The 22,803-nt window shown below is 41.0% G+C and overlaps 1 protein-coding gene across 1 annotated transcript in view; it reads right to left on the bottom strand.

Annotated features, from left to right (window-relative positions):
• BRF1 (BRF1 general transcription factor IIIB subunit) overlaps positions 1–22,803 on the bottom strand; it is a 313,755-nt gene that overhangs the window by 124,420 nt on the left and 166,532 nt on the right. The window contains exons 8-12 of the mRNA XM_077266113.1: positions 13,833–13,959; positions 13,419–13,458; positions 11,977–12,069; positions 11,229–11,471; positions 7,746–7,988 (exon numbers count right to left, since the gene is read on the bottom strand). Of these exons, the coding sequence (XP_077122228.1) occupies positions 7,746–7,988; positions 11,229–11,471; positions 11,977–12,069; positions 13,419–13,458; positions 13,833–13,959 (746 nt within the window). The remainder of the gene's footprint in view (positions 1–7,745; positions 7,989–11,228; positions 11,472–11,976; positions 12,070–13,418; positions 13,459–13,832; positions 13,960–22,803) is intronic.

Raw genomic sequence — 22,803 nt, 5'->3', positions numbered from 1 at the left:
AACAGATGTCAGGTGAGATAAAAATCACACATGCAGTTCTGTAGATCTGCTGAGCTTTTGTTGCATCACCCTAAGGCCGGTTACACACGTTTGTGGTTTACGGCAGAGTACGGTCGCTGTATGGCCAGGCTGCGGGCTGCTGACTCATGCCTCCTGGACATTTATGAAGTGGTCACATTTTGGTCAGGAGACACACAGCCAGTTCATTCAATCCCTGTAGAACACATCAAAATCTATCATTTGTACTATTGTGGCAGTTTCAAAAAAATTATATTGGGCTTTAAGTTGGTTCTCGGCCAATATGGCCACCATTTTACCTTCAGGTAAGGACACCCACGCTTTCCTCAGCTACAGAGAAGAAAACCAACATACTAAAGGGATAATAACAGAAGGAAATATATGGATACTGACTATGAAAGCAATAAAACAAAATACTCTCATATTTGTGGCATGCAGATACTACAGATCCATAGCAGAGAACCCCAAAAGGTGCGTGAGGTCATACTGTACCTCTGTATACAAGTGCCCAGTGCCACCAGTGTCTCCCCCCACACTGGTCCGTGCCTACCTGTCCATACTACTGGGCGACTACTATCGGACTATTGTACACGAGGCTCGGTGAGAACTACGCAAGTTCGTCATCTGTCTCGCATACAATCCTTGTGTGGTCCAGGCTCCTCGTGTTCAGGGAAAAATACAACCCTCAACACAAGAATATCCAGGAACAGCTGAGACAACACAGAAGCGTCAGCATCTTATTACCGTATTTTTCGGACTACAAGACGCACTTTTTCCCCCCCAAAAAAGGGGGGAAAATGGGGGGTGCGTCTAATAGTCGAAATGCAGGCTTACCCGTTGCAGCAGAGGTGCGGTGGCAGAGGTGCGGCGGCAGAGGTGCGGAGATGAGGAGGCGCAGTGAGCGGGGTCCCTTTCCCCGGTGAGGTGATGCAGCAGCCCGGTAAGCAGCAGAGCCGGGTGAATCCTGTTGTTACCGGTGGTGGCGGCCATCTTCCGGAGGCCGCGTGTGCGCAGATGAAGCGCTGTGCTTCCCGGGGCTTCAGGAAAATGGCGGCGGGATGCCGCGCGTGCGCAGATGGGGATCGTGGCCATTTTCCTGAAGCCCCGGGAAGCACAGCGCTTCATCTGCGCACGCGCGGCCCCCAGAAGATGGCCGCCACCACCGGTAATAACAGGATTCACCCGGCTCTGTTGCTTACCGGGCTGCTGCATCACCTCACCGGGGAAAGGGACCCCTCTTACACCATACCTCCTCATCCCAGCGCCTCCTCATCCCAGGACCTCCTCATCCCAGGGCCTCCTCATCCCAGGGCCTCCTCATCCCAGGGCCTCCTCATCCCAGGGCCTCCTCATCCCAGGGCCTCCTCATCCCAGGGCCTCCTCATCCCAGGACCTCCTCATCCCAGGGCCTCCTCATCCCAGGACCTCCTCATCCCAGGGCCTCCTCATCCCAGCGCCTCCTCATCCCAGTACCTCTGCCGGTAACCACTGCTGCCACCCTCCCATGGACATCAGGCCATGGCGTCGCCATCTAAGCAGGACGGGACCCTGCTCAGGTGCACGCCGTACCGCATCACCCCACCTCTGCCGACACCATGCCTTCTGTGACCCTGCTCTGCCACCGCCAGCCCTCAGGTAAGATACTGTAAATTCGACAAAAATACGGACCCCCATCTTATAAAAAATCTTTTTTTCTGCAATTTTCACCCCAAATTTGGGGTGCGTCTTATGGTCCGATGCGTCTTATAGTCCTAAAAATACGGTACTTCTACAGGATAGGATTGTACAATGCTGAGTAACACTACGGATTACTACAATGGCTGGCCATCTCTGGAATATCATAATAGGTGTCCATAAAGTGGTGCTGAAAGTTGCAGGTGAGAATTTCACAGCTCACCTCCTCCTCCTGTACAATGACTGATAACACCTCTATATACAGCAGATAACACAGGATCCACCATACACAATAGGTGATGTCACAGCTCACCTCCTTCTCCTGTACAATGACTGATAACACCTCTATATACAGCAGATAACACAGGATCCACCATACACAATAGGTGATGTCACAGCTCACCTCCTCCTGTGCAATGACTGATATCACCTCTATATACAGTAGATAACACAGGATCCACCATACACAATAGGTGATGTCACAGCTCACCTGCTCCTCCTGTACAGTGACTGATAACACCTCTATATACAGTAGATAACACAGGATCCACCATACACAATAGGTGATGCCACAGCTCACCTCCTCCTCCTGTACAATGACTGATAACACCTCTATATACAGTAGATAACACAGGATCCACCATACACAATAGGTGATGTCACAGCTCACCTCCTCCTCCTGTACAATGTCTGATAACACCTCTATATACAGTAGATAACACAGGATCCACCATACACAATAGGTGATGTCACAGCTCACCTCCTCTTCCTGTACAATGACTGATAACACCTCTATATACAGTAGATAACACAGGATCCACCATACACAATAGGTGATATCACAGCTCCCCTCCTCCTCCTGTACAATGTCTGATAACACCTCTATATACAGTAGATAACACAGGATCCACCATACACAATAGGTGATGTCACAGCTCACCTCCTCCTCCTGTACAATGTCTGATAACACCTCTATATACAGTAGATAACACAGGATCCACCATTCACAGTAGGTGATGTTACAGCTCATCTTCTCCCTTCACAATGGCATTTGCCATAATTAGAGACTACTCACTAAAAGCTTAAACACAATTCAGTAGGGTAAGTATTTTGCTATGAGTATCCAGGTGCCCAATACAAGGTAGCTGTCTAATATTAGGCCTAGTGGCAAAAGTATAATTTGCAAGTCTTTAAAAAAAAATTTATATTGAAAGTAATAAGAAATAAAAAAAGTTTAAAAAGTACAATGAACAAAACAACCTGATTTAAATAGGAAACAGACTACATAAATAAAATTATGTAGCAAGCAAGTAGTACTAATAGTAGTAGTAGGTAGTAGTACTAATGGCAGTAGTAATACGGTAGGTAGTAGTACTAATGCCAGTAGTAGTAATAGCAGTACTTATGGCAGTAGTAGTAGTAGCACTAAGAGCACTAGTAGTAATAGCAGTGGTAGTAGGTAGTAATACTAATAACAGTGGTAGTAGTATTAATAGCAGTAGTTGTAGGTAGTAATATTATTAGCAGTAGTAGTATTAATATAGCAGTAGTAATATTAATAGCAGTAGTAGTAATAGTAGTGGTAGTAGTAGTAATAGCAGTAGTAGCAGTGGTAGTGGGAATAATAGCAGTAGTAGTATTAATAAATATAGAAGTAGTAATAATGCAGTAGTAGGTAGTAGAATTAGTAATAGCAGTAGTAGTATAAATAATAGCAGTATTAATAGCAGTAATAGTAATAGCAGTGGTAGTAGGTAGTAGTACACATAGCAGTGCTAGTAGTAGTAGCAGCAGCAGGTAGTAGTAATTGGTAGCAGTAGTAATATCAGTAGTAGTAGGTGGCAGTAATAGTAATATCAGTAGTAGTAGGTGGCAGTAATAGTAATAGCAGTAGTAGTTAGTAGTAATAGTAGTAGTAATAGCAGTATTAGTAGTAATAGCAGTAGTTGTAGTAATAGCAGTACTTGTAGTAGTGGTAGTAGGTAGTAGTAATAGCAGTAGCAGTACTAATAGCAGTAGTAGGTAGTAGTATTAGTAGTAGCAGTAATAGCAGTAGTAGGTGGTAGTAGTAGTAATAATAGCAGCAGTTATAGCAGTAGTAGTAGGCAGCAGTAGTTGTAGTAATAGTAGTAGCAGGAATAGTAGTGGTAGTAGGTTGTAGTAATAGCAGTAGTAGGTAGTAGTACTAAGTACTAATAGCAGTAGTAGCAGTAGTATTAGTAATAGCAGTAGTAGTAGGTAGTAGTAATAGCAGTAGTAGTAGGTAGTAATAGCAGTAGTAGTAGGTAGTAGTAATAGCAGTAGTAGGTAGTAGTAATAGCAGTAGTAGTAGGTAGTAGTAATAGCAGTAGTAGTAGGTAGTAGTAATAGCAGTATTAGTAATAGCAGTAGTAGTAATAGCAGTAGTAGTATTAGTAATAGTAGTATTAGTAATAGCAATAGTAGCAGTAATAGCAGTAGTAGGTAGCAGTAATAGCAGTAGTAGGTAGTAATAGCAGTAGTAGGTAGTAATAGCAGTAGTAGTAGTAATAGTAGTAGTAGTAATAGCAGTAGTAGTAATAGCAGTAGTAGTAATAGCAGTAGTAGGTAGTAATAGCAGTAGTAGTAGCAATAGTAGTATTAGTAATAGCAGTAGTAGTAATAGCAGTAGTAGTAGTAATAGCAGTAGTAGTAGTAATAGCAGTAGTAGTAATAGTAGTAGGTAGTAGTAGTAATAGTAGTAGGTAGTAGTAATAGTAGTAGGTAGTAGTAGTAATGGCAGTAGTAGTAGTAATAGCAGTAGTAGTAGTAATAGTAGTAGGTAGTAGTAGTAATAGCAGTAGTAGTAGTAATAGCAGTAGTAGTAGTAATAGCAGTAGTAGTAGTAATAGCAGTAGGTAGTAGTAGTAATAGCAGTAGTAGTAGTAATAGCAGTAGTAGTAATAGCAGTAGTAGTAGTAATAGTAGTAATAGTAGTAGGTAGTAGTAGTGATAGTAGTAGGTAGTAGTAGTAATGGCAGTAGTAGTAGTAATAGCAGTAGTAGTAGTAATAGCAGTAGTAGTAGTAATAGCAGTAGTAGTAGTAATAGCAGTAGTAGTAGTAATAGCAGTAGGTAGTAGTAGTAATAGCAGTAGTAGTAGTAATAGCAGCAGTAGTAGTAGTAATAGTAGTAGGTAGTAGTAATAGCAGTAGTAGTAGTAATAGCAGTAGTAGTAATAGCAGTAGTAGTAGCAGTAATAGCAGTAGTAGTAGTAATAGCAGTAGTAGTAGTAATAGCAGTAGTAGCAGTAATAGCAGTAGTAGCAGTAATAGCAGTAGTAGTAGTAATAGCAGTAGTAGTAGCAGTAATAGCAGTAGTAGTAGTAATAGCAGTAGTAGTAGTAGTAATAGCAGTAGTAGTAGTAATAGCAGTAGTAGTAATAGCAGTAGTAGTAGTAATAGCAGTAGTAGTAGCAGTAATAGCAGTAGTAGTAGCAGTAATAGCAGTAGTAGTAATAGCAGTAGTAATAGCAGTAGTAGTAATAGCAGTAGTAGTAATAGCAGTAGTAGTAGTAATAGCAGTAGTAGTAGCAGTAATAACAGTAGTAGTAGTAATAGTAGTAGGTAGTAGTAGTAATAGCAGTAGTAGTAGTAATAGCAGTAGTAGTAGTAATAGTAGTAGGTAGTAGTAGTAATAGCAGTAGTAGTAGTAATAGCAGTAGTAGTAGTAATAGCAGTAGTAGTAGTAATAGCAGTAGGTAGTAGTAGTAATAGCAGTAGTAGTAGTAATAGTAGTAGGTAGTAATAGCAGTAGTAGTAGTAATAGTAGTATTAGTAATAGCAGTAGTAGTAGTAATAGCAGTAGTAGTAGTAATAGCAGTAGTAGTAGTAATAGCAGTAGTAGTAGTAATAGCAGTAGTAGTAGTAATAGTAGTAGGTAGTAGTAGTAATAGTAGTAGGTAGTAGTAGTAATGGCAGTAGTAGTAGTAATAGCAGTAGCAGTAGTAATAGTAGTAGGTAGTAGTAGTAATAGCAGTAGTAGTAGTAATAGCAGTAGTAGTAATAGCAGTAGTAGTAGTAATAGCAGTAGGTAGTAGTAGTAATAGCAGTAGTAGTAGTAATAGCAGTAGTAGTAGTAATAGTAGTAGGTAGTAGTAGTAATAGCAGTAGTAGTAATAGCAGTAGTAGTAGTAATAGCAGTAGTAGTAGTAATAGCAGTAGTAGTAGCAGTAATAGCAGTAGTAGTAATAGCAGTAGTAGTAGTAATAGCAGTAGTAGTAGTAATAGCAGTAGTAGTAGTAATAGCAGTAGTAGTAATAGCAGTAGTAGTAGTAATAGCAGTAGTAGTAGCAGTAATAGCAGTAGTAGTAGTAATAGCAGTAGTAGTAGTAATAGCAGTAGTAGTAATAGCAGTAGTAGTAGTAATAGCAGTAGTAGTAGCAGTAATAGCAGTAGTAATAGCAGTAGTAGTAATAGCAGTAGTAGTAATAGCAGTAATAGCAGTAGTAGTAATAGCAGTAGTAGTAGTAATAGCAGTAGTAGTAGTAGTATTAGTAATAGTAGTATTAGTAATAGCAGTAGTAGCAGTAATAGCAGTAGTAGTATTAGTAATAGCAGTAGTAGGTAGCAGTAGTAGGTAGCAGTAATAGCAGTAGTAGGTAGCAGTAATAGCAGTAGTAGGTAGCAGTAATAGCAGTAGTAGGTAGTAATAGCAGTAGTAGTATTAGTAATAGTAGTAGTAGTATTAGTAATAGCAGTAGTAGTAATAGCAGTAGTAGGTAGTAATAGCAGTAGTAGTAGTAATAGTAGTAGTAGTAATAGCAGTAGTAGTAGTATTAGTAATAGCAGTAGTAATAATAGTATTAGTAATAGTAGTATTAGTAATAGTAGTATTAGTAATAGTAGTAGTAGTAATAGTAGTAGTAGTAATAGCAGTAGTAGTAATAGCAGTAGTAGTAGTAATAGTAGTAATAGTAGTAGGTAGTAGTAGTAATAGTAGTAGGTAGTAGTAGTAATGGCAGTAGTAGTAGTAATAGCAGTAGTAGTAATAGTAGTAGGTAGTAGTAGTAATAGCAGTAGTAGTAGTAATAGCAGTAGTAGTAGTAATAGCAGTAGTAGTAGTAATAGCAGTAGGTAGTAGTAGTAATAGCAGTAGGTAGTAGTAGTAATAGCAGTAGTAGTAGTAGTAATAGTAGTAGGTAGTAGTAATAGCAGTAGTAGTAGTAATAGCAGTAGTAGTAATAGCAGTAGTAGTAGTAATAGCAGTAGTAGTAGCAGTAATAGCAGTAGTAGTAGTAATAGCAGTAGTAGTAGTAATAGCAGTAGTAGCAGTAATAGCAGTAGTAGCAGTAATAGCAGTAGTAGTAGTGATAGCAGTAGTAGTAGCAGTAATAGCAGTAGTAGTAGTAATAGCAGTAGTAGTAGTAGTAATAGCAGTAGTAGTAGTAATAGCAGTAGTAGTAATAGCAGTAGTAGTAGTAATAGCAGTAGTAGTAGCAGTAATAGCAGTAGAAGTAGCAGTAATAGCAGTAGTAGTAATAGCAGTAGTAATAGCAGTAGTAGTAATAGCAGTAGTAGTAATAGCAGTAGTAGTAGTAATAGCAGTAGTAGTAATAGCAGTAGTAGTAGTAATAGCAGTAGTAGTAGCAGTAATAACAGTAGTAGTAGTAATAGTAGTAGGTAGTAGTAGTAATAGCAGTAGTAGTAGTAATAGCAGTAGTAGTAGTAGTAATAGTAGTAGGTAGTAGTAATAGCAGTAGTAGAATAGCAGTAGTAGTAGTAGTAATAGTAGTAGGTAGTAGTAATAGCAGTAGTAGTAATAGCAGTAGTAGTAATAGCAGTAGTAGTAATAGCAGTAGTAGTAATAGCAGTAGTAGTAGTAATAGCAGTAGTAGTAGTAATAGCAGTAGTAGTAGTAATAGCAGTAGTAGTAGTAATAGCAGTAGTAGTAGTAGTAATAGCAGTAGTAGTAGCAGTAATAGCAGTAGTAGTAATAGCAGTAGTAGTAGTAATAGCAGTAGTAGGTAGTAGTAATAGCAGTAGTAGTAGTAATAGCAGTAGTAGTAGGTAATAGTAAAGCATGTCCTGCACTTACATTTCTCTTGTCCCTTGGCATCGATGCATTCCTTGATGGATTCTGTGATGCCTAAGCTTGCAGCGGTGGGGAGAGGCCCCAGCAGAGTCTCTATAGGAATAGGCTGGATGGTAGGCTCACAACCATGCAATTTGGTCTTCTCAGACAGGTCATTGTAAAAATCTTTGTTTAAGTGATTTGCAGCCGCTTCGAGCTCCTCGTCCTCCCGGTCATCTTCTAATATACTGGAGGAGTCATCTGCATCTATGGAGAAGAGGCCACAGCTCACCTCCTCCTCCTGTACAATGTCTGATAACACCTCTATATACAGTAGATAACACAGGATCCACCATACACAATAGGTGATGTCACAGCTCACCTCCTCCTGTGCAATGACTGATATCACCTCTATATACAGTAGATAACACAGGATCCACCATACACAATAGGTGATGTCACAGCTCACCTGCTCCTCCTGTACAGTGACTGATAACACCTCTATATACAGTAGATAACACAGGATCCACCATACACAATAGGTGATGCCACAGCTCACCTCCTCCTCCTGTACAATGACTGATAACACCTCTATATACAGTAGATAACACAGGATCCACCATACACAATAGGTGATGTCACAGCTCACCTCCTCCTCCTGTACAATGTCTGATAACACCTCTATATACAGTAGATAACACAGGATCCACCATACACAATAGGTGATGTCACAGCTCACCTCCTCCTCCTGTACAATGACTGATAACACCTCTATATACAGTAGATAACACAGGATCCACCATACACAATAGGTGATATCACAGCTCACCTCCTCCTCCTGTACAATGTCTGATAACACCTCTATATACAGTAGATAACACAGGATCCACCATTCACAGTAGGTGATGTTACAGCTCATCTTCTCCCTTCACAATGGCATTTGCCATAATTAGAGACTACTCACTAAAAGCTTAAACACAATTCAGTAGGGTAAGTATTTTGCTATGAGTATCCAGGTGCCCAATACAAGGTAGCTGTCTAATATTAGGCCTAGTGGCAAAAGTATAATTTGCAAGTCTTTAAAAAAAAATTTATATTGAAAGTAATAAGACAAATAAAAAAAGTTTAAAAAGTACAATGAACAAAACAACCTGATTTAAATAGGAAACAGACTACATAAATAAAATTATGTAGCAAGCAAGTAGTACTAATAGTAGTAGTAGGTAGTAGTACTAATGGCAGTAGTAATACGGTAGGTAGTAGTACTAATGCCAGTAGTAGTAATAGCAGTACTTATGGCAGTAGTAGTAGTAGCACTAAGAGCACTAGTAGTAATAGCAGTGGTAGTAGGTAGTAATACTAATAACAGTGGTAGTAGTATTAATAGCAGTAGTTGTAGGTAGTAATATTAATAGCAGTAGTAGTATTAATATAGCAGTAGTAATATTAATAGCAGTAGTAGTAATAGTAGTGGTAGTAGTAGTAATAGCAGTAGTAGCAGTGGTAGTGGGAATAATAGCAGTAGTAGTATTAATAAATATAGAAGTAGTAATAATGCAGTAGTAGGTAGTAGAATTAGTAATAGCAGTAGTAGTATAAATAATAGCAGTATTAATAGCAGTAATAGTAATAGCAGTGGTAGTAGGTAGTAGTACACATAGCAGTGCTAGTAGTAGTAGCAGCAGCAGGTAGTAGTAATTGGTAGCAGTAGTAATATCAGTAGTAGTAGGTGGGAGTAATAGTAATATCAGTAGTAGTAGGTGGCAGTAATAGTAATAGCAGTAGTAGTTAGTAGTAATAGTAGTAGTAATAGCAGTATTAGTAGTAATAGCAGTAGTTGTAGTAATAGCAGTACTTGTAGTAGTGGTAGTAGGTAGTAGTAATAGCAGTAGTAGTACTAATAGCAGTAGTAGGTAGTAGTATTAGTAGTAGCAGTAATAGCAGTAGTAGGTGGTAGTAGTAGTAATAATAGCAGCAGTTATAGCAGTAGTAGTAGGCAGCAGTAGTTGTAGTAATAGTAGTAGCAGGAATAGTAGTGGTAGTAGGTTGTAGTAATAGCAGTAGTAGGTAGTAGTACTAAGTACTAATAGCAGTAGTAGCAGTAGTATTAGTAATAGCAGTAGTAGTAGTAGGTAGTAGTAATAGCAGTAGTAGTAGGTAGTAGTAATAGCAGTAGTAGTAGGTAGTAGTAATAGCAGTAGTAGGTAGTAGTAATAGCAGTAGTAGTAGGTAGTAGTAATAGCAGTAGTAGTAATAGCAGTAGTAGTATTAGTAATAGTAGTATTAGTAATAGTAGTAGTATTAGTAATAGCAGTAGTAGTATTAGTAATAGCAGTAGTAGGTAGCAGTAATAGCAGTAGTAGGTAGCAGTAATAGCAGTAGTAGGTAGTAATAGCAGTAGTAGGTAGTAATAGCAGTAGTAGTAGTAATAGCAGTAGTAGTAGTAATAGCAGTAGTAGTAGTAATAGCAGTAGTAGTAGCAGTAATAGCAGTAGTAGTAATAGCAGTAGTAGTAATAGCAGTAGTAGTAGCAGTAATAGCAGTAGTAGTAATAGCAGTAGTAGTAGTAATAGCAGTAGTAGTAGCAGTAATAGCAGTAGTAGTAATAGCAGTAGTAGTAATAGCAGTAGTAGTAGCAGTAATAGCAGTAGTAGTAATAGCAGTAGTAGTAGCAGTAATAGCAGTAGTAGTAGCAGTAATAGCAGTAGTAGTAATAGCAGTAGTAGTAGTAATAGCAGTAGTAGTAGCAGTAATAGCAGTAGTAGTAGCAGTAATAGCAGTAGTAGTAATAGCAGTAGTAGTAATAGCAGTAGTAGTAGTAATAGCAGTAGTAGTAATAGCAGTAGTAGTAGTAATAGCAGTAGTAGTAGTAATAGCAGTAGTAGTAGTAATAGCAGTAGTAGTAGTAGTAGTAGTAGTAATAGTAGTAGGTAGTAGTAATAGCAGTAGTAGTAGTAATAGCAGTAGTAGTAATAGCAGTAGTAGTAGTAATAGCAGTAGTAGTAGTAATAGCAGTAGGTAGTAGTAGTAATAGCAGTAGTAGTAATAGCAGTAGTAGTAGTAATAGCAGTAGTAGGTAGCAGTAATAGCAGTAGTAGTAGTAATAGCAGTAGTAGTAGTAAAGCAGTAGTAGTAATAGCAGTAGTAGTAATAGCAGTAGTAGTAATAGCAGTAGTAGTAGTAATAGCAGTAGTAGTAGCAGTAATAGCAGTAGTAGTAATAGCAGTAGTAGTAGTAATAGCAGTAGTAGTAGTAATAGCAGTAGTAGGTAGTAGTAATAGCAGTAGTAGTAGTAAGAGCAGTAGTAGTAGTAATAGCAGTAGTAGTAGTAATAGCAGTAGTTGTAGTAATAGCAGTAGTAGCAGTAATAGCAGTAGTAGTAGTAATAGCAGTAGTAGTAGTAGTAATAGCAGTAGTAGTAGTAATAGCAGCAGTAGTAGCAGTAATAGCAGTAGTAGTAGTAATAGCAGTAGTAGTAGGTAATAGTAAAGCATGTCCTGCACTTACATTTCTCTTGTCCCTTGGCATCGATGCATTCCTTGATGGATTCTGTGATGCCTAAGCTTGCAGCGGTGGGGAGAGGCCCCAGCAGAGTCTCTATAGGAATAGGCTGGATGGTAGGCTCACAACCATGCAATTTGGTCTTCTCAGACAGGTCGTTGTAAAAATCTTTGTTTAAGTGATTTGCAGCCGCTTCGAGCTCCTCGTCCTCCCGGTCATCTTCTAATATACTGGAGGAGTCATCTGCATCTATGGAGAAGAGGTCAGCATCACAAGGGAGAAGGACATTTTGTTGGATTATCCATTTTTTATAGCAGGAGGTTAGATTCCTTTTCTTTTTTGTATACAAGTCACCAACATGACATTGGACTATCAGCCATCACAATGCAGGTAATCCGGTTGGGAAATCTAGCAGCACTGGGGTTAGAGCAGCATTAAAGGGGTTGATATTCGTATAGCTGGACAATATCCGGGTGGTCGGTGCACGCCTCGTTCAGCTGTTATCATGTCTGGCAGCGGCCAGATATACACAGTGTATAGAGAGGAGTACCATTGCTCCATTCGGAGGTAGTAACAGCTGATGGTGGGGGGTCTGGCTGTCAGCACGCCCATCACTCCGATATTGATGAGCTACACTAAGGTTAAGGTCATCAATATCAATTTTTATGAAAACTCCTTTAACCATTAAGTTTTCTATTTATCCTGCATTATTTTTCATTCATCTTCAGATTTTTGCTCATTTACTCCATCTCACCATCTTTGCTGAAAGAGGCGTAAATTCCTTTTGGCTTCGGCCGGTTACTCTCCAGCTCATTCTCTATTTCATCTTGATAAGATGTGATTTCTCCTGTTACAGAAATGAGATTGAACAAGTGAACTACATTTACTGGATGATTAAAGTCTTGTTGTAGGAGTAGCGTCTTTCCTGTCTGGCATATCTAGCTGGCTACACTCACACACACATGTGACAAGCCCCAGTGCTCTCTGGCTGAGACACGGATGACACGCAGACCACAGATGCTGTATTTCAGAGATCCATCCGAGTTTCATCTGCTTTTTTTAATTAATCTATTGTTAAGATTCATAAAATAGACAAACTAACGTTCAGACAGTCTACCTGCTTCAGAGGAAAAAAATGACGCAATTACTAGAAAGCAAATAGTATTGCACTTGAGAAAAAAAATGTTCTGTTTTTCTTGGCTGTTAATGGATGTGTTAATGTAGTATAACGCCCAAAGACTTGCAGACATGCGCAGCCTCCGCTCTGCTATTTACTGCACACATTTAGACACAAGCATACACAAAATGTAAGCCTTTTAAAACATGGCTGTTCCAATCACATCACTCTTGCACACAGGTTGTGTGTAGTATTGGCATAGCTGAGCTAGAATAACAGACAGGTGGGCTGCCATTTCTGAAGAGTCACTTTTTTTTCTAAGTAGATGTAAGTCTTTCAGCACAAAATGACTGTTTGAACTAAGCATACGCATTCAGGTGCCCCCTTGGTCTAGCCGCACATTTCAGTACACCTTCCCACCTATTTTTTTTTTTTTTTTTTTAAAGCTGTAAAGCTGGAGCTGTCAATCATTGAAGAACCGGGAGGGTATATATGGAAAACAAGTAGGTGGGAAGGTCCACTGCACCGTTCCGTCACACCAAGGGTGCACTGGACCATTCCGTCACACCAAGGGTGCACTGGACCGTTCCGTCACACCAAGGGTGCACTGGACCGTTCCGCCACACCAAGAGTGCACTGCACCGTTCCGTCACACCAAGGGTGCACTGGACCTTTCCGCCACACCAAGGGTGAACTGGACCGTTCAGTCACACGAAGGGTGCACTGGACCTTTTCTGTCACACCAAGGGTGCACTGGACCTTTCCGTCACACCAAGGGTGCACTGCACCATTCCGCCACACCAAGGGTGCACTGGACCTTTCTGTCACACTAAGGGTGCACTGCATCGTTCCATCACACCAAGGGTGCACTGCATCGTTCCATCACACCAAGGGTGCACTGCACCGTTCTGCACCGTTACGTCACACCAATAGTGCACTGCACCGTTCTGCACCGTTACGTCACACCAATGGTGCACTGTACCGTTCCGGCACACCAAGAGTGCACTGTGCATGGTTTGAAAAGTTATTTTTTACTAACAGATTCCCTTTAATGTTGTATCCCTTTTAATGAACGTTACCTTCCACATCGTCCAGTTTCTTTGCAAATTCTTGTTCGAGCTGAAATGATAAATGTTAAATAGCATTGTGATGCACTATTATTACTTAATTTTATGCATGAGAGATATATTCAATGTTAGGCCTGAATGTTACATGAACAGACACTTAGCTTCTTTTTTGTTTTTTATCTTTGAGATGCAGTGTTATTCACTGCTTGCTCCACAGCTACTTATGTTGGGAAACCAGCCTGAAAACTTCATCCCACTGGTCTCTGAACATTTGCCTTTAAGCCTTTGCAGTCTTTGATCTTGTATATGGAATTAGGAAAACCTAATTATTCAGCCTAAAGCTGCGCTGATCTGGATATGAAGGAGAATTAGCTGTAGTCAGGTCGGGGAACGGTTAATGACGGAGATATGGATAAAAGGCTTTACCTGCTGTAGCCGGATCTTCCTCTGACCTGCAACGAAGGACGGAGGATCACATTCCTTTTCCAAATCTATCTTCATGAATTCATCTATCGTTAATTGACTCGTTGGGGTGTCTTCAAACTCTGTTAACCTGCAAAAAGATGGCCATCACATAAAATACGTAAGACATGTGGAAAGGATGTGATAATTATGGTCATGTTGAGTTGTGGTCCACATTAATGGCACACCTGAATATTGCGTATTAATGTAAGGCGCTACAAGTACACCACCAGGAATCTAATGACAACCTAGTGAAGGAAGATATATATATAAAAAAAGAGCAACTAAACATTGCCAAAAGTTACAGACAACCCACAACCTTTCTGAGAAAACTTTATATGAACAAATGAAACCATAGCTGAGCTTTTTGGAGTTTCATACTTGCATTGTGCTCATAGATGAGAAATTAACCTTATAAAGAGAAGAGACCAATACCTATTGGTGTAGGATCCAAAATGTTTTGGGGTTGCTTTCCTGCCCCTGGGCCTGGAGGTCCTGAATGTGTTACAGGAACAATAAAATCAGAGGAAAGCATTGTAAGGCAAAATGTGTTCCCAAAAGCTGTGTTTACACCAAGATTATCGGGAACAAGCGTTTCTAGGACATACTCATTCATGAGAATTGTGCAGTCTAAATAGACTGCCGATCAACTGTTCGTAGGGTGAAATGATCTCTTGGGCAACATGCCATCCTGTGTACAAGAACAATGGCAGCTTATGTGCGCTGAACCATCTATTACAGAAGCGCGGTCTACCTGTGTAAGTTATTAAATAACTGCAGGTCAGCAAACCAGTAGCTGTTCATCGGTCCCTTAAGGTACCGTCACACTCAGCGACGCTGCAGCGATATAGACAACGAGCCGATCGCTGCAGCGTCGCTGTTTAGGTCGCTGTAGAGATGCCAAACACAGCAGCTCCAGAACGATGCAGGAGCGATCCTGTGACGTAACGGTGACTCACTTATCGTTCTCACAGGTCGTTAGCTCCATGTAAAACATTGCTGGCATCATTGCTTTTGCTGTCAAACACGACGATACACGCCGACCTGACGACCAAATAAAGTTCTGGACTTCTAGCTCCGACAAGCGATATCACAACGGGATCCAGATCGCTGCTGCGTGTCAAACACAACAAGATCGCTATCCAGGACGCTGCAACGTCACGGATCGTTGTCGTTCTCGTTGTAAAGTTGCTGAGTGTGAAGGTACCTTAAGGCCCGCTGTCCGGCCAGTGTAAACAGACCTTTAGAAAACCAGATTTCAGTCAAACAATATGGGTCCTACAGAAAGACAAAGTCGTCAAAAACACATCCAAAAGTACTCAAGAATGTCCAAGATTTAAAAAAATGACTGCTTTACATCGGCATGCAATGAGTCCTGATGTAAATCCAAATGAATTTTGCCACTGTGAAAAAAGCCTGCAAGTATCTAAGGGTACTGTCACACAGTGCAATTTTGATCGCTACGACGGCACGATCCGTGACGTCGCAGCGTCGTATGATTATCGCTCCAGCGTCGTAGACTGCGGTCACACTTTGCAATCACGGCGCTGGAGCGATGCCGAAGTCCCCGGGTAACCAGGGTAAACATCGGGTTACTAAGCGCAGGGCCGCGCTTAGTAACCCGATGTTTACCCTGGTTACCAGCATAAACATAAAAAAAACAAACAGTACATACTTACATTCCGGTGTCTGTCCCCCGGCGTTCTGCTTCTCTCCACTGTGTAAGCACCATAGCCGGAAAGCAGAGCGGTGACGTCTGCTCGCTTTCCGGCCGGCAGGCGCTCACAGTGCAGAGAAGCTGAGACGCCGGGGGACAGACACCGGAATGTGAGTATGTACTGTTTGTTTTTTTTTACCTTTACGCTGGTAACCAGGGTAAACATCGGGTTACTAAGCGCGGCCCTGCGCTTAGTTACCCGATGTTTACCCTGGTTACAAGCGAACACATCGCTGGATCGTTGTCACACACAACGATCCAGCGATGTCAGCGGGTGATCAAGCGACGAAAGAAAGTTCCAAACGATCTGCTACGACGTACGAGTCTCAGCGGGGTCCCTGATCGCTGCTGCGTGTCAGACACTGCGATATCGTAACGATATCGCTAGAACGTCACGAATCGTACCGTCGTAGCGATCAAAATTGCACTGTGTGACAGTACCCTAAGAGCTTGAGAATTGCAGTGAAAGAAACTACCAGCAGACCGATGAAAGATGCTCACAGATGGATGCAAAAAAAATGGGTGAAGGTTGTGCAACCAAGAATTAGAAACAAGTGCCTTTAATCCCGTCCATGTTATGTACGATTTTTCCTTTGATAGGTCAACTTTTGTTTAATGTATTTGGACTTTCTTTTAATTATTCTAATGATATAGAGTTTAAAAAAAAACAAGAAAAAAAACTAAAATGATCATATATCCTGTATTAAGTAAATAAATAGTACATATAAATACCATAGGTACTTCGTAAAAACTTTTTTTTTTTTTTTTTTTAAATCAAGAGTAATAGTAATCCCACCATGACAAGCTATACCCATCGGGATGGTCCTATCTGGTTCTCCAGTGTGAACATGTATTTACACATTATGCCAACTTCTGCTCCAGCTCCTTTTTTTGGTTTTGATACACAGCTGGCACATCTCCATTTATGTCTGAAGATATTGGATTTTTGTATACTAATCAAGGATGTTAACCAAAACTATATATGATATTCTGGGTTTAGTGATTATAAACCTACATGAGAAGCACCTCCACCTTGCACATGGTACCACTTTACTTGGAATAGGAGTGTTGCACAAAGTGTCTTATGGTTGCCTAAAAACTATATCAACGCACCATACATGTTACAGAAACCCATGATTTCAGCAGGACCCGCTGACCATCTAAAATGTATATGGGTATCCCAATCCCATGTGCCAGTGATGCGAAATCAAGCTTTGAAGCCATGTGCAATGTAGCCTAAAAGTGCACAAAAGACGTGTTAATGCAGTGCTAGGTATCATTTTTATTTTTGTAGTATAACGTCACGCTATTAGTTTTCAAAGTAAAATCATCCTGACAGGTTCACCATGTACATGTGTGGAGTGGGGCCATGAAGTTCCTATTAACCCCTTAGTGACCGCCAATACGTCTTTTAACTGATCTGAGATATAAGAGAATATCATCCCCATACAGGGGACAATCCAGCAGCTGTCGGCTGTACACTATAGCTGACAACTTGCTGCATTAGCCACGATCATTGTTTGCACCGTCCAACTCTGTTTAACCCCTTAGATGCTGCTGTCAATAGTGACTACATCATATAAATGGTTAACAGAGTGTGGGGGCTTTCTCTTTATCCCCATCGGCACTCTGAGATGATTGTGAGGTCCTACTGTTTGTCTTGGCAATTCACGACCAAATAAGAGGCCTTAAGGTACCTTCACACTCAGCAACTTTACAACGAGAACGACAACGATCCGTGACGTTGCAGCGTCCTGGATAGCGATCTCGTTGTGTTTGACACGCAGCAGCGATCTGGATCCCGCTGTGATATCGCTGGTCGGAGCTAGAAGCCCAGAACTTTATTTGGTCGTCAGGTCAGCGTGTATCGTCGTGTTTGACAGCAAAAGCAACGATGTCAGCAATGTTTTACATGGAGCTAACGACCTGTGAGAACGATAAGTGAATCACCACTATGTCACAGGATCGCTCCTGCATCGTTGTGGAGCTGCTGTGTTTGACATCTCTACAGCGACCTAAACAGCGACGCTGCAGCGATCGGCTCGTTGTCTATATCGCTGCAGCGTCGCTGGGTGTGACGGTACCTTTAGTGTCTGATGGCTGTTGTAACCTGTTCAGAAGTCAGCATCATTTAGGTGGTAAAAATGTACTTTTTCATTTCTGTCATGCCAATTTGCATTAATTCCTGAAAATCACCTGAAGGGTTAATAAACTATTTGATAGAAGTTTTCAATATGTCCAGGGGGTGCTGTTTTTAAAATGGTATAACTTTTGGGGGTTTACCAATATATGGGACCCTTAAATGCACTTCAAACATGAATAGGTCCCTAAAAAAAGACATTTTGAAAATTTCCTTGAAAAAATGAAAAATTACTGATTACTGACATTTTTAAACCTCCTAAAATGATAACAAAATAAAAGAACATTTTACAAATGGTGCTGATGTAAAGCAGACATGATAGAAATGTTATTTATTAATGTTTTGCTGTGGTATGACCATCTGGAGTAAAGGGATAATCATTCAAAGTTTGAAAATTGCAAATTTTTTAACATTTTCTCAAATTTCTAATATTTTTTATAAATAAACACAAAACATATTGACCTAAATGTACCATAAAACAGTCTCAAAATCACTGGGATTTGTTGAAGCGTTCCAGAGTTATTACTACATAAAGGGACACTGGTCAGATTTCAAAAATTTGGCTCCGTCACTAAGGGGTTAAACAGAACTGAGCGTTCTCAGAAAATTGCAAACAAACCATCCAGGTTCCAAGATGAAAAAAAAAAAAATCTCAATCAGATCTATATTTTTGTCGCTTTCCTAGCCCTGACAAACTCAATTTAACACCAGTCATTGAAGAAAACTTCTCCGGTAAACACGGTGGATGAAAGCGACACGGGATCGTTCCAAAACCAACAATCAGACTTTGTGGAATGGCACGGTAAATACAGTAATATCTTCATCGCTGTCTTCTGCTTTCCTAGCATACAAGATTCAGTTTCATCGTTTACTTTCCGTCAAAGGAAATCAGGCTGTCCCTTCGAATGATGGCGGTGTGAATGATCGGTATGAACATTTAACCCAGCAATAAACATCACCCTATAGGCACAGATCCCTGTACGATTCCATAGTCAAACAGGTTGATTCCAATGAGTAAATGCCCCGTTTTCTGCTGCGATTTCTCCTCCAATTCTTCTTCTATTAAGAACGGTTGGCTGCCTTAATCACTGCATATAGCATTTAGACACCACAGGACATAAAGCCGAGCTGGATGGCGGAGCACTCACACAACCCCCAGAGATCAGGTGACACCACAAGTGCATTTAGCCAGCGGTCCACGTCTGCCGTCATTTCATACGCACCTCTGCAGGGAGCCGGCTGATGGAAAACATCCAAGTTGTTACATTTCACTTTTAATCTTTCATTTTAGAAGGATTCAAAGGCTTTAAAATTTTGGCCTTTTTGCCGCACAGCATGGGAACGCACATGAAGAAAAAAAAAAAAAAGTAGAGCCACCCTGCGGAGGACACCCCACCGAAGGAGGCATCAAGGAAGCCTCATCTGCTACATTCAAGCCTTCTGACACAGACACATGAAACACTTTGATGATTAGGATGGCTGAGGTTTCGCTACACTCGTCTGTATTTTTAATTGTTGTATTAATTATAATTAAAAGGGAGTATCGCCCCAAATTCCAAAGAGCTTGTAAACGTATGACTGATGTGGGCCGCACTACTGATACCCCCCAATGATCACGAGATTAGGAGTCCAGATCAAAAGGAATGACAGAAAAAGCAATCCGCATGTGTCAATAGGTATTTGAAAATCACAGACCTTGAATAATACCGATTTGTGACATTGGCTCCTGTTAAAGGGAAAACAGTCAGCTCTTGAAGTTGATGTGTTGGAAGCAGGACAGTTTGTCAAGAGGAAGGAGGCGGGTGACTTTAGACATCACAATTCGATTCTTGTCAGACTACTAGGTCAGTGCATCTCCAAAAGGGCAGGTCTTGTGCTTTGTTCCCGGTATGCAAAAGCTAATACCAACCAAGACGAATCCAAGGAATGATAACCAGTGAACCGGTGGTAGGATCTTGGCACCCAGAGCTTATTGATGGGCATGGGATGGCACAAGATAGCCTGCCTGGTCCGGTCCCACATCAGAGCTACTGTTACACAATTTACTGACAATGTTAATGCAGTGATAGAAAAGTGTCAGGACTCAGAACATCACATATTGCTATGTATCCGTAGGGCAGATTGCCCATGCCGATGGAAGTCCACAAGCGAACACGCCTAAAATTAGTATGTAAGCATCAGAACTTGACAAGGAGCAATGAAAAAAAGATGGCCTGATCTAATTCATTGGACGTCCCAACTTACAGGATTTGCCCCAGCCCCTCGCCATGTCATCTGTATTTACCAACAAGTGACAGAATGGCTGGTGCTGATACAAGCGTGGTCTTGTAATAGGAGCCACCCGTGTAACAAGCCCGTTCATGACATTTCTGCCCTTCTAAATATTCTCTCTTCACCCCCAGTGAGTGGTATTATTACTAAGAGGATACACTGAGGAGCAGTAGGTATAAAAGTCACCAATGCTCTGCTTAGTCCAAACTTCTTCTAGCAATGACATCAGCACAAAGACTGCACACCCGCCGGGAGCTTCATGGCAGAGCAGATGTCTGCAGACATACCAAGCACAATCAGATATGCAGGATAAAGTGGTGTAAAGCCACGGCCGATGGACTGATTTTTATTCCACCATGACTGTGCCCCAGTGACAAAACAAGGTCCATAAAAGTACTAATGGATGAGTTTAGCATGGTAGAACTTGACTGGCTGCATAGTGCCCTGACCTCAACCTCATCCAAAACTTCTGGAAGGAACAGAAATGCAGATTGGCCAGTTTCTCTTGTCCAATAGCAGTGTATGACCCCCCAAACACTTTTCTGGAACAATGAGCAAAAGTTCCCACAGAAACCTCCTTTGCACAAGAGGAGAAGCTGCCATAGCTACAAAGCAGGAACAAATCCAAAGCTCCTGTAGGTGCACTCTTTAGGCGTCCTAAAATTTTTCTATCCAAATAGTGAATATGCGTGATTGTAAACAGCCTGAAAAGCAGTATCAGAACTTTTCCATTTGATGGAGTTTCAATATAAAAACAATTCCTCTATAATTTACTGTAGAGCTAAAGTATAAGCCAAAGTAAAGAAGAAATATCACATTTAATAAAAACTGCTATATTTTTTATAAAGTTGAGAGATCTTCCTCATTATCACATCTGACATTTCCATTGGAAACTTCTGACTTCACATTTAATTGCAATATAAAAATTACTTTTGCCTTTAGCGTTAAAACTTTTCACTCCATTGGGAGCACATCTAACAGAAAGCAAAGTACTGGTACTAGCAATGTAATCACACAAACGGTGAACTGCAAAATGCCATACCACTGGCATAAACCCCCCTTCCAAAATGTCAGAGTAACTTTGCTTTTCTGAGAACAGAAGCATTTTTGTGGTATTTGTGCTGCTGCTTCTGTAAACCACTCAGGCCACTGCTTCACTGTGACAATTATGTGACATCCTAGGCACAACTAGTGGGCAGAATAAACACCTCTGCATGTCCCTTCCTGTGCCAGCTGGGAAGGCCAGAAGATGCGCTAATAGTTTTAAAAGGGTTGTTTAGTTTTCTGGAAACAATTAGGAGTTTGCTCATTGGTTTATTGTTTCTTAAAATGGGAGGGAAGAAGTTGTGAGTAACACTGAATGATTCATCAATAATGGTCTGACATATAGGGAAACACTGTTGCAATAAATAAATTAAAAAAATGTTCTCACCTTGTCTTGTACCTTGTGTTCTGTTATATTTGTCGATATTTAACAATGGCTATACCTCTCCATCTGTCCGTCCATGTATTGTTCTTACCATCTGTCCATTTTTAAATCTGACTGTAAATTTACCCATCCATCTACCTCTATCCACCATCCATCCTCTCACCCTTCTATCTCTCCATCCGTCTCGCCATTCACCCCTCCGTCCTTCTCCCCATCCACGCATAGATAGACGAGTTAATGGATGAGTAGATGAATGGATGTGTAACCTCTTGTCTATCTTCCCTTCCATCTGTCTATCTAGCAATTAATCTACCGTACTTGTCTATCTAGCCATCCACCCATTAATTTACTTGTGTACTTACTCATCCATCCATTTATATGTTCACCTACCTATCGATCTATTTATCTATGCCTCCATCCTATCAAACCACCCAACCAAGCACTCGTCTATCTACTCTGTTATCTGTCTATCCACCCACCTATCTACTCATCCACTTGCCTATCTTTCCACCCATCAATTTACTTTTGTACCCATCCAGTCACCTGTATGTTTACCTGCCCATTCACCAATCTATCTTGACATCACCAATCTACCCATATACTTTTCTATCCACTGTGACAGAGTCACTGGCTAAGTGATGGAGGAGAGGTACGTGTCACTGCGCATGATGGCATCAGTGATGTAAAACCAGAATTGTTTCCTCCAGCACACTTTGTGATGGGTCGTTTTATTAAAAGTTATATTATGGGCTGGTTTTAGTGGACCTCCATAAAGTGGGAGGGAGGGGGTCCACGTATCTTACAGGACCTGTGTGATGTCAGGATCATGTGATCAGTCACATGATGGAGAGTCACATGGTTGAGCTCCAAGGTTAGTCTGGGCTGTGGCGGGCCTGGAGAGGAAGACTCCAGGAGAGTGTTTGTGCACATAGTATTTGTGTAAGGACATTGTTAACCCTGAGTGGGCTGACCCCCACTAGTGCAAGGAGTGCACAAAGTGTTACCGTTTTGTTTTGCGTTTTTGCCCAAAGGGCTGTATTTATTTTTGTGCTTAAAGGGAACCTATCACCCCGTTTTTTTCGGTATGAGATAAAAATACTGTTAAATAGGGCCTGAGCTGTGCATTACAATAGTGTAGTTTGTGGACCCCGATTCCCCACCTATGCTGCAGAAATACGTTACCAAAGTAGTCATTTTCGCCTGTCAATCAGGCTGGTCAGGTCGGATGGGCGTGGCTTCTTCCCCCAGATATTGCGTAGTTTTCCGTTGGTGGCGTAGTGGTGTGCGCATGTCCAAGGTCCCCAATCCTGCACGGGGGGGTGAAAATAGCAGCGATGTCCGTTATTCCATTGGTGGTCGGTGGGCGCGGCCATCTTCC

Source organism: Ranitomeya variabilis, chromosome 1 (assembly GCF_051348905.1).
Source record: "Ranitomeya variabilis isolate aRanVar5 chromosome 1, aRanVar5.hap1, whole genome shotgun sequence".
Taxonomy (NCBI): Eukaryota; Metazoa; Chordata; class Amphibia; order Anura; family Dendrobatidae; genus Ranitomeya; species Ranitomeya variabilis.
The sequence above is the reverse complement of the archived record's forward strand: the minus strand, read 5'-3'. Positions and strand labels throughout refer to the sequence as shown.